We start from the raw sequence: 13463 nt of genomic DNA on the forward strand, positions 1-13463 counted from the left end.
GGGGGGGGGTGTTCCAAATTTTCAGGGGGGTTTCCATGTGGGGAAATTGGTGAAAATACATGATTTTTAAAGAAAATTATCAGACTTGGTGGGTTTCCTGAAGCCCAAAAATCCGTCTGGATCCCCCACTGTATGCACTGAACAAAAGACTTATAGACATTCAGGAGTAATTTAAACCTCTGGATATATTAACATCCATCATTACTGTTGGACTTCAGGCTAATTTGTAGTAGCTTTGGTTAGTGGAGTGTGATCACAGAAAATTCTTACTGCCCCATTTCCTAGATCCTAATGCCTGTATGAACATTCTGTCTTTGCGTATTGCAGAGTTATCTTCTCTTGTGAGCAGGTATTGATTGTCATTTGGTTGTGAGAGTAACGTCATCAATTTTTGAGAAAACGACATAATTTTCTCACACAAACCAATGACGTAACAATCAATACCTGCTCACAAGAGAAGATTATAACTCTGCAATACGCATAGACAGAATATATATACTACAGTGTTGTGGAATATTTGATAAAGATTGCATGCATAACTTTGAGAATGAGAATCACGTTCATATTTCACAATACATGTAATAGATAATTAGCATGCTGAGGTGTGTGTATAACACACATCTACCTGACCTGTAATGGGTTTAGTAGCCAATCTAGGTATTATGTACACCACGACTTTGTGCTCATAAAAAGTGATGGCAAAGTGCCCAGTTTGACCCAGCTGTGCCAATAATATTAGCCAATATTTTGTTAATCTGTTTTATTAAGAATGTCAGCCGACACTGACATCGGCACTAGCAGTGTATTCATTCTAAAAGGACAATATGATTGAACTGATCAAATCTATAATCCACTCAGAGCTAACAAAAAACGATGTTGCAATATAGTGGTTACTTGCCAAAAAAGTTAGGGGTCGTAGGTACATTTTACATGTAGGTTATGAAGTTACACATGTGGAAGCAATTATAATTCATAAATTTGGTCTAACCTCAACCCCAGCTGCCTGATCTAGAAATTGAAGATTTTTCAAACTTATTTAATGTTTAAATTTCAATAGAAACAACTTAGAAATTCTTTGCATCACGTGTATCTTATAAAACAATTATTCACTATATATATAGCTAACATGTTTTAATTGTCTTGAACTTAGCAAAAATTGCCCTGGAAACCACCTTTGACAATAAGATTATATGAATGCCGTTAATTTGTTGCTTATGAATGCCGTTAATTTGTTGCTTGTGGATGCCGTTAATTTGTTGCTTATGGATGCCGTTAATTTGTCGCTAAAGTCTTTTCATTGTATTATTACTACATGTATAAAATAAAAGTTTAATTCTAAGGATCTCTATTCTCCTCTACTACCGTTTTTCTTATACACAGTCACGTCCCTTTAACTTTCGATTGGATAAAACTGTAGCACTTTTTGACTAGTCATTTTCTGTTGACCAGGTAAAGCTCAATAGGTTTAGCTTGGACTTATATATAGCAATGTAAATCCATGGTTTCAGCGATGGTATAACAATATGTACAGACTAACTGTTCTTGAATAAATCAAGAACTGTTCTTGAACAAGAAGTTCAAGAACAGTTTGTCTCATTTAACGTTCAAGAACAGTTCCTGAACAGTTCTTGAACTGTTTAAGCACAGTTCAAGAACAATTCTTGAACAAATTTCCAGAACAGTTCAAGCACATTTCTTGAACTGTTCTTGAAATTTTCACAGGGGGCAAGTACAGGGTTCCAAATCCTGGTTCGGACTGGCGGAGGTTTTACATGCAGAACATGTTTGTTGATTATATTTTGTTTATTCAATCTCCATTATATGTTTTCATAAAAGTCCAACAGGGTATACTTTTATTTTCAAAAATAATTTATCAAAGCTATAGTCAATCCGAAAAAATAAGTTTTGAATGCATTGATTCATTTTTTGTCAGCAGTACGAGGATCATTCAGCAACATAGATTAACAAAGGCACGCTATATATAAAGTCAACATTAAACAAGCCCAGAAAACACAAAACTCAAGTAATAGCTAATTTTAGGTACATTGTACATACATTTAAAATCATTGCCCGCACTTCAAAATTGCAATACAAATATTTGAGATTTATATATCTGGACAAGTATTTTGTGAAATGCTCCCTGTTAGGTCTGAACTAAGGTTTTGATTTTTTCGATGTTGATTAATTACTATATCCAGATAGGAGCCTGTTACAAATTCAATAAATACAAATTCCTAATATAATCTTTTAAGACACCTCTTTTTAACAAATTGGGTGGGCTAATGCACAATGTATTACTGGGGTATGGGTATAGGTAAAATACGGTACATCATATATAAATTAGTGTATTAGGTTTTGGACATTACCCAGCATTCAACACAGACAATAAGTGATTCGGCACTTGGTACGGGTGTCTGCGTTCTATGTATCTGTAGTGTCTCCCACGATCAATTGTTCTGTCCGACACATCGGTTAACCATTTTATAATTTATGCTATGACTGCATGTATTGATCGTTCTCGGTCTATTTACGATACGAAACTTACTTTGAGGACATGTATTATTCGCTCATTGACTATCAAAGTACACAAAGCCTGTATTTGTAAATGTACAATCTTGTCCTTTAAACTATAATTCAAACTTCCCCTAAAAGGAATTCATGTCTGATAAAGAGCATTTCTTTTACAGGGATATAACTCAACTGGTTTGTTGTACATTGGTCCTCATATATATGTATTTAAGCACTTCAATATCTGTGTACACATTTACAATTTACTAGTAATTATGTTTATCACTGGATCAAGGATATTTTTCACAAGTTTCATATCTGGACTTAAGGATACATCAGGTGTTCTAATGAAGATATCAATAATTTAGTCATCATGTTCAGAAATGTGGTACATGTACATGATGTACCATCAATTAATTTATATTGCATCTATTAATGATAACATTGTAGCAGGGACATTATATACTAGTATACAGGATTGGAACTGTGTTAATTGGGTCCTGTTAACAATGTTTCAGTGACTTGCCATTTCATCACAGTTATTCCAATCAAGTTTGAATGAAAATATGGAAAACAAATATACCCATAAGTGTTATTTATCAATATTATCTATAGTAAACTGTACCCCCTCCCCGAGGGAGAAAAAATGACCCAGGGGTACTTAAATTTACACATTATATAAAATCCCTAATGATCTTTCCATCCATAAAACGAATTTGATTCTAGTACATCTGAGTCTGAAGAGGAAGATTTTTGAAGTATTGGTAAATATTCCATTCGGGCCCAGCCCTCAGGTCCCTGGGGTCGGGGCAGAAACTCCAATACAGTATTACAAGATGATATCCTCTTCCAACATGGATGATTTTGACTAATTTGAAAAATTTCATTCTCCGCTACTCAGGAGAAGTGAAAACATATAAAAAAAGTTTACGGACAATGGGCGACACAACGACATACAAAGGTGATTGCAATAGGTCACTAAGGCCTCTGGCTATACCGTGACCTTAAAAACAAAAAGGTGAATGTCCCGTAAAGCTTTTTTTTATTAGATTTTTTTCTACTGTACATAATGTCACCTATAGAATGTACAAATATAGATCCTAAATATTTGCCCAACTTTTCTCAATGTACACAAATTGAGGCAGTAATTGGGTATATTATGTAGGTCTATACTTTAGTCCAGTTTACATAACAAGTTTTCGTGTAGAGAATTAGTTTTGAACTTTGACATATATAGTGAGCTATAGAAACATTATTACTATAATGCATAGTAAAACAAGAGAGCCGCTTAACAACGCCACAGCCAGCATACAATGTACATATCCCTTGAAAAAGCTGTGAGCATTCATATAGCTGATACATACAGTAAATGATTTTCATCAGTAAGGAGCAGTGCTTGTGAAATGTTTAGGTATTATATTTATAAATTGTAGTTCAAAGTTGGTATCACCCCAAAGCTAGGTTCTAGAGAATTCTATTTTTAGTATTTATTTTTTTTTTTTTTTTTTTTTTTTTGTGTTTTACGTCCTATTAACAGCTAGGGTCATTTAAGGACGTGCCAGGTTATGGTGGTGGAGGAAAGCTGGAGTTCCCGGGAAAAACCCACCGATCTACGGCCAGTACCTGGCGACTGCCCCATGTAGGTATCGAACCCGTGAGCCAGTGGTGGAGGGCTAGTGGTAGCAGAATGTCGGACGCCTTAACCACTTGGCTAGTACGTAGCACTGACACTAACTTTTGACAAATCACTCCCAAAATGAACAGGCTCTTTTTTTCCTCTAGAACAACCAACATTGAGCTTTGTGGAACAAATGACTCGTAAGGATAGGACAAAACTCCCCAGTAAAAGTGACGTTGACCTTTGAAGTACCATGCCCAAAATCAATAGGATTTTTTAATTTCTCTTGGTCAACTTTTGTACCAATTAGTGAAAGCTTCATTAGGATGATTACATTTGTTCTGATACAGACAACAAAATTGCATTTTTCAATAATAGCCACCTTAACGTTTGTTTTTAACTCATTCACCCATAAAGACACATTTGAACTCTTCCAATTCAATAGGTTGGAGTATAGTTCATTATGAAATTTCAGGGGTAAATGAGTTAATTACAAACCGTAACTCTTCTTACAGAAACCCATAAAACAACCAAAGTTGAGTTTTGAGTGGTCATTCATTCCGAAGTTAGCATCCAGACGGGTATAGCGTGTTATGTGAAATTCTATTTTTAATAACAAAATGGTTCTTCTTTTCTGCGACAGCTCGCACACCGAGTCTGAGAAGGGTGATATATATATCCTAAGACTGTTCTGAAGCCAGGATCTGGACAAGAAACTTAAAGTTCTAATTTCAATAACAGTGATCTTAACCTTTGATGAAACACTACCAGAATCAATGTGTAGGTGTCTTAATTTTACCTCCTTCTTCGAATTCAGGCAAAACCACATACTAAATATAAGTTTGAGATCATTCTGAGGATAGCATCTAGATAAGTATGGAGGGGGAAAGAATAGTTTAAATTAATGTTGTGAATAAAAAGAATTGAAGTTCTGAACTTTACTTTAAACAAAATATTGCTAAAAATTTCAATATAATCATGTATTTGTCCACTAGTTCTTATTAAATTCTAGACTACAGGATATTTATTTTTATTTTGGTTTGAGACTGGGCCAGGGTCTTTAATCAGGAAATGAGAGAAACTGTACATAAATGAAATAGCAATTTTGTTTTCTCATTGGGAATCGTGGCCATGATGTCTGCACCAAACATGTACATGTATACAATAATGTACATAGGCTGACAAAACCTGAATCTCTACCCGAAATATTTCAGACTAATGGTTTGAGACTGGGCCAGGGTCTTTAATCAGGAAATGAGAGAAACTGTACATAAATGAAATAGCAACTTTGTTTTCTCATTGGGAATCGTGGCCATGATGTCTGCACCAAACATGTACATGTATACAATAATGTACATAGACTGACAAAACCTGAATCTCTACCGAAATATTTCACACTAATGTTACCATGATTTATATTGGGACTAGGAGTTTAATTTGTTCTCTAGATAGTTGATAGTAAAAATTCTTTCGCATATATTTATGAACAGACTGCATAGCCTCAACCAATTCATTTTTACATGTACTTAGGAAAACTTAATGTTTATTGAAGAAATTTTGGATACATAAATACACTGTAATGTACATAACGATCTTAAAGATCAAAGATACATATATTAGTAAGTATGATTACTGATATATACATGTATACAACAAAATTCAATGGAATTTAAAAGTATACCCGGATCTTAAACAGCCAATTTATCAAATTTCAGGAAACAGGAATCAAACCTTAACTCTTAATACGTTATCAGACATGATGTGCATCACTTCATCAAATCCAGCAAAAGATTTTGAACGGTGCTTTTTTAAAGTTGTGTATTTGTACCTGTGTGAATATTATATGTATCTACTTCATGTTTATGACATGTACATGTAATTGTAAATGTATGATGGGAGAAGGCTCCTGGCTGTAATAAGTTGTAATTTATATATATATATATATAATAATTTAATAACTTAATTGTGCCCAATCCCTTGTTCAATTTTATTGGCAATAAATATGTTTAAAGTACAGAAATCACACGTACACCAAATTAATGTAATATTTTATTGTTACTGTCCAAATAATGCCTTTAAAAAGTAACCAGTGATTATAATACAGTAGAACTCCATTATGCTGGATTTCGGTAAATCTGTAAACTGACACAACCAAAACTATAACCTGACAAACCCATGATACATTTCTGACACCCTATAGCTTAAAATAATATTAAAGCTACTCATTTATGATGGGAATATGGAGGCTTGGGTTTACATTCTTAACTAACACTTATTTCTTTTTTCGGTGAATTAGAGTGACATTCACGTGTCCCTGCAGTCTGCTACTTATTGTTAAGTGTTTTCACACAAAAGATCACATTGCTGCAACTGTTGACAGCATCTGACAGTTATTTGCACTGGATGATAAATCAGCTGTTTTTGTGTATCTCTACATGTATGTTTCATCAGTTTTTTCATTTAACATCATGATGTATATCATATCTAGCAATACCAAAAGTAAATGTAGTTTTCACAATAACACCTATTCCAAATTAACACCACATATTCACCTGAACAACAATCCATAATTTATAAATATGTTAGCATGATCGATGCATTATGGTACGTATATACCCTTCACCTTAATTTGACAACATGTCGGTGTTTGACCTCCGACACTCTCATCGTTTCTTAACATTAACAAAAGAGTACGGTAAACCTTCGGTCAGTTCGAACAAAATCAAATAAATATTGATGAACCTGTTCGGATTATACGAAATTATGCTTCAGAAAATAAGCGTGAGTTCGAACTTTCAGCAAAAATTTCGTTACAATTTGAGAAAATTTTGTATCTCATTAATGCCAATTTACACTGTATACTCTTAAAATAATAGAAAATACATAAATAAAGTTAGGATTTGTACACACTGTGTTTGCTCATCAGGAATTTTAATTAGATTTCTTAGGGAACCAAACTATTTGGTTTACAACTGGTTTGATTGTACCTTTAGTCCAAGTATTTTCTATTTAAATTAATATGAAAAGGCAAAGCCTAAAAAGAGCATTGCTTTTGTTGATCTCTGATATTTACTTATTCAGACTCAGATAATATTGATTTTAGAATGATATAAGACAAACTTTAAGTCGGCAAGTCGAGGAATAACAATAAAACACAAGCTCTAATGAGATTTTAAGACCGACATAACAATAAGGGGCGACCAGGGCAAGTTCGGCTAATTTGATATAAGTCCGTTCTTGGAGGTACGGAAGCATCATGTCCGTTTTTGGAAATATTTAACTTTTTCTGTAGGAAGATCGGGTGGCCAAACGAGCACCCCCATATGGTGTAAGTTCGAACAGGCATTCGGGTAAGTTTGGCCCCCGTTGGAATCGGCTTAGTTATGACATCATATAGCATGCAACGTCAGATTTTCCCGCCCATGATTTTTGTCCCTACCCTAAAGTTTTATTGGCATTTAGTTATATCCACTGTTAAAGTCAGAACTCCTGCTCTATATCAGCATGATAGTAAAAATATTTTCCAAAAAAAGAAAAGAAATTGCCTCATTTTTTCTGCGGATGATAGCAGAAACACAAGTAATTATTTGTTTGGCCTTATGTTGAATGCCTTTATTGATTGTTACTCACTGGTATTTCACAGTTATCATTGTAACAAATTTTAATTCAAAACATTTCTATTTTCTCTCTGTATGATATATAAAGTTAAGTGTGTGGTCCGGTGGTGCGGTGGATAGTGCACTTGCCTTTCCCCAAGGCGGCCAGGGTTCTATTCCCCGATCGGGTGTGAAAAGAGATGGGGTCCCTGCCCGACCATGTGGGTTTTCTCCGGGTACTCCGGTTTCCTCCCACATTAAGACCCCCAGCGCGCTAGTGTCGGGGCCAACAAGAGGTGTAATTAAAATAAATAAAGTTTATATATTTATATATAAGTTAAGTTGTCATTAAGTAATACTAATTCCGCTATCAAAACTTAAATATTTTCTTTTCTATTTAGCTTAGGTAAACCATCAAATGGTGAACATGACACACATGCACATTATGTGTTTCCAAATACTTGGCAGTCTACAGGGCATGAATATTTACATTAACGGGTAATAGCCTGACCTGTAAGATTGGGAGATTGTTGCACTGTTTGAATCCTATTGTGGTATAGCCAGTAAATGGGTTGGAATCGTGATGTCACACTATATCTTAACGGATCTCAATCTAAACAAGCTAAAATAAACACTTAACAGATATTGCTCATATATTAATTGGGGTACACGGATGAAGATATTGGTTGCCTGAGTCTAATGACAATAACAACTTGATACACATCCCTTGTTTCTTTTTTTCCCGTTGTAATATTCAGCGGTAAATTTTACATTTTATTTCCCGCCATATAATGTTACCAGAAATCCATAGCCAGGGCTAGGCAATAAGAGTAGCCTGATAGTCTGAAACTAACGTAATCTCCAGCTGGACTGACTAGCGGTACTAAAAACCGCTGGCCCAATTGACTAGTCAAAATTTGATACTGCTTATCTTGTTGAATAACATTAATAGGTTAGTGGAATTTGAACATGGACAATCAAAAATTGGAAACTACTAACCCAATGGACTAGTGGTATTCAAAATTAACTTCTAGCCATGAAACCCTTTTATAACATCAGTTACTGTTGGATAATAATGATACATTGGCAGTATACCAGCATGCAGTGACAAGGTAAACTGTCACACTACAATTTTTTTGTGACACTTCAATTCAAGAACACCCTGTAATCTTTAGATTCATGGAGTTACAGTAACACTCACTTTAGTTCTCTGCACACTTTGACCTAGAATTATTTTGAGAATACATCATGACAAAATCAAACTTAAAAAAAAATCTGACCAATCGCTATAAGCCGATGCTTGTCCTTCAAAGATTGAGGAACAACACCTACTTCATAGCCAGTCAATTTTACCCTTATATAGTACAGGTATCTAAAGATATACTTACATGATTTAGTTGTCATGAGAATGTTGAGACAAGGTTGGAGAAATGCTCCCGAAATCCTTAGAAAGATCTACCAGATTACACGCACTTGGTGTCGTAACCTCCAATACTTGTGAGGAATATCCGTCCGATTCCGACACACCGAACACTGCATCTTTCAAACTTTTCAACTCTGCTGAACTCCCAGAATCCAGTAAAGAAGTCTGGCTGTCAGCATTTCTTTGTCTTGTTTTATTCTTGATCTTCCTGTCATGTTTCACTTCGTATACTGCTGCTTTGTGGGATATGATTCCGGTTTCTCCCGAGCAATTGCTATTCTGTGGAATGTCTTCAGGTGCAGTAGTTTCCGTTTCAGTCATTCTCTGATACAGAGGCTGGTGACAGCCTTGTAATGGAGCTAGTCTTGGTGGTGGTCGGGGTAGTCTCAGTTCCTCACCTCCATTTCTTAAAATTCCAGTGTAATTTGAACCTTTAGCTTGTTTTTTATGTTTCTTTTTCTTTTTGCTTGGTGTTGCTGGTACAATACCAGAAGTGTCCACACTTCCATCACCATGTAAATCTGAAATTTCATTGTTATTCACATTGGCATTCAAAGCACAACCAGTAGCAGCACCATCTTTTCCACATGCATCTGAAATATTTCTGTTGGACATAATCTCAGTATCTACACTCTGACCAATCCTTTGGTTGGTCTGACCTTGACCAGTGGTAGTTTGACCATCTCTCTGGTCATTTTGTCCTTGACCAGTCGAGCTATTGCACCTTTCTATATCATCTCTATCCCCCTTATATGCACGGTTTTCACATCCTTCATTTTGAGCAAATATTTCTGGTTCTTGAACCTGATTGTCATCGTTACTTGAGTTATAATTAGTACTATCTGAGTTATATTTAGAAACAGCTGCTGTTTTTGGTGATGTTGGAATGAATGAATGATTTGATATGATTTTCTCATCCGCAGGACAAGAATCACTCCTACCATACGTCAAAGTGGGACTCGGGTGAGGACCGGCACTCTTATTCATACTACTGATGTCCAGTCCCGAATCCGCTGCCGAAGTGACCGTTACAGAGGTGGGTTGGTCAGGGGAGTGACCTTTAGTTCTGACTTCAGGCTGGGAGCTAGATCTGTGATGCAAGGCAGGTGAGGTTTGATTTCTCAGATTTTTAGTGGATACTGGATGTGACACAGAAAATGGATCCAGCTCATTACTAGAGTCATAATCACTTGTGTCTTCTCCGAATTGCTGTAACTTTCCCTGCGATCCAAACACATCACATTTCTTTCCAACAGTTCCTTGGTCATCAACAATGACTTCAGACTCTGACGTCTGAATATGTACACCTTTGGCTGTGGCAAATAACACAGGAACTTGAAATCCAGAATTGTGAATAAATGCCTCTTTCATTTTTTCTTCTTTTATTTTCTTTTCTCTCGATTCCAATTTTTCTATCTTATCTTGACTATCAAGACTCAATCTGTTATGTTCATTGGCAACATCATTTACTGAATTCTTTTTCTTGCAAAATAACACGTCTTTAAAATTTAACCAAAATTCTTTTTTATAACAAAGTGAAAAGAGTGGAAGGATGAAAACATTACAATATTTTAACCAGAGGAGCAAAAAATAAACAATTGAGGAATGAGACATTTTCAAACCGGAATCTAAATTCATGTCACTATATCTGTACAAATAAATAAAGAAGGCTACGAGAAAGGGTGAGACCAAGAACACCCAGCACATTAAAATTATGCCAGAAAATTTTGCTCCGGCGAATTCCTTATAAAAATTGGGTTCATCTACATCATTAGAATACTGATGTCGAGTCATTTGTGCCTGGACTGAAGATTTTTCTGCAAAGGCATTTTTCATTGTTATTATAAATAAAATTATGGTCAGAACGATGGGAACTACAAGACAACATATGGACACAGTTCCGATGTAAACGGCTGATGATTCTACCGACACGAGGCAGGAGTTGATGTCAGAGTAGACACTGACAGGCACAAGACCGGTGGCAAGCGGGAGGCTGAATGCTGCAGAATGCACCCAGGTGTAAGTGACCATGACGGCAACACGTTTGGGTCGCTGTATGACATCAATTTTGTCTGTGTTCTTCATTGCAGCCATTCTTTCCACAACCATGAATGTTATGCCCAGAATGGATTCCATCCATACAACGCTGATGAAAAAAGCGTTTATTTTGCAAACGGTACTGATTCCCTTCAAGGTGTCTATCGACATAACAGTTGTCAAGTTGAAAGTCATGTTTAAGAGACATTCTAAAATGTTGACAATTGCAAGATTTATAGAAAGTAAATGGAAAGCGGAGCTCCTTAGTTTTTTCGAAGATAGTATGCTGACAATGATCAAACCGTTACCAATAGTCCCAGCCAAAATGAACAGAACAAGGAATGTTCCGGTGGAAGCAGCGTACTGAATATCAGAGGAGTTCGAGGATGACTTTTCAGACAAGTTAGAAGATGCCATAGCGTTAATTTCTGACAATCGATTCCATTAGCAGAAGTGGTGATCCGCAAAATGCCTAATGACTTGGACTTCAGTACGGTACAGAGAATCGATCGTCTGCCATCCTCGAGCTCCTCTTCTCCGAATATACCTGCATGTTTCCTGATTTCAGTACAAAACGAAATCCATTTATATTCCACTTGTAAAACACATGACGATCCTTCTGGTGTCAGAGTATATTCTCCGAGCTCAGTACATTGATAAACGCTTAGGCTGGAGACATGTCAAATCGTGTGTTTACATGGCTAACGAATAGCTTTACACCTGAGCGCACCTTGACATTTACCTGTCACAAAAACCGGAAATTGTGTACTTACCGCCATCTACCGACAAGATAAGAGCACGACATGTAAGAACGGTAATCACCACAAAACTTAATTTCGAGGATTAAATTTTTGACGCTAAAACCTATATTAGTAATAATGGCTAAGCTGAATCGTTGCGGACCTACTATGAGATCGAGAGGGAGGTAGGTAGTCCGAATTATTCTGTCGGACTAGGAGGTAGGGAGGTGATCATGAAATAGGGGTGAAGTGGGGGTACGGCTGCTGTGAATTGACTAGAGACAACATGCAGGTAAAAGCTATATGTTATATATATGTTTACAAGAAAATAAGAAATATTTCATTACATGTAGACTTTCAATTAAAATTTTATGATTCTTTTGTATTACCAATACTTCTCTATTCAGTAGAAGTATTGGGTTTTGAAAATGTAAGCGCAATTGAAAAACTACATTTACAATTCTGCAAGCGTATATTGGGAATTTAAAAGAAGCACGTCACAGGGGCGTTTCTAGGATATTTGAAAGAGGGCGTAGAATCAAATCTTTCGCCGAGCGGAGCGAGGCGAAACATTTTTTGGACCTTTTTTACACAGGGGCATGGATCGCTTTACGTGTAATGTTAAAAAAGGGTCTCCTATAAACCTTTTTTTAATATTACAAGTAAAGCGATCCATGCCCCTGTGCTTTTTTTTATGCTAAAAAAACATAAAATAATTGTGAAATGCACTAATGTAACGGTTCCTGACTTGGAGCATGTATATTTTATAGTTAAAGTGTCAGGGTTTGACATTTTTATGCCGAATTCTCTCCATTAATTGTCTATGGTATATTACAGTGATTGGATGGATCTTAACAGCAGTAGACCAATAACGAGAAATTCCAAATTTTAGGGTATAAGGCGTTACTTAACATTTCAATAGTCCTAGGCCAGGATTTTATGAACGGGAGGCGTAATTACGGTTGCCCTGGTAGATGGTCCATGGGGAAGCTCAGAAGCCCCTGGATTTCAACAATTTAGCATCAAATTATGAAGTAGCCAGATTGATAAATATCTCTCAATTTTAGATTAAGTTCTGGTTTCGTTGAACGACATACATGATACAAGACAAACAAACACTGTAGTATAAAGTTCTTTCGTTCTAAATATTGTAGGCTTTAATGTGGAAACATGATTGAATATGATTTTTTTTTTTTAGAAAAACTTAGTAATTAGTTTATCATGGTAGCCTTTATGCCTTTGTTATCCGCCATGTATATATGCATATGATACATACTGACCTCTTGTTACATACTTTATATGTCTGAGAGAAATAAAAATCTGAAATCTGAACAAATATTGATCTGTGGTATCTGTTAACCGAGGAATCTGTGGTATCTGTAACGGAGTAATCTGTAGTATTTAGATCTGTTAACGGAGGAATGTTGTGGTTTCTGTTAACGGAGATATCTGTGGTATCTGTTAACGGAGGAATCTGTAGTATTAAGATCTGTTAACGGAGGAATTTTGTGGTTTCTCTTAACGGAGATATCTGTGGTATC

General features: G+C 35.9%; 1 protein-coding gene across 1 annotated transcript in view; it reads right to left on the minus strand.

Annotated features, from left to right (window-relative positions):
• LOC110447335 overlaps positions 1 to 11913 on the minus strand; it is a 24945-nt gene extending 13032 nt beyond the window's left edge. Inside the window, exon 1 of the mRNA XM_021492954.1 lies at positions 9111 to 11913. Within this exon, the coding sequence (XP_021348629.1) occupies positions 9116 to 11599 (2484 nt within the window). The 5' untranslated portion in view covers positions 11600 to 11913 and the 3' untranslated portion in view covers positions 9111 to 9115. The remainder of the gene's footprint in view (positions 1 to 9110) is intronic.
• Positions 11914 to 13463: the final 1550 nt, after the last annotated feature.

The sequence above is a fragment of the Mizuhopecten yessoensis genome, unplaced genomic scaffold (genome assembly GCF_002113885.1).
Source record: "Mizuhopecten yessoensis strain PY_sf001 unplaced genomic scaffold, ASM211388v2 scaffold3311, whole genome shotgun sequence".
NCBI classification, from domain to species: Eukaryota; Metazoa; Mollusca; class Bivalvia; order Pectinida; family Pectinidae; genus Mizuhopecten; species Mizuhopecten yessoensis.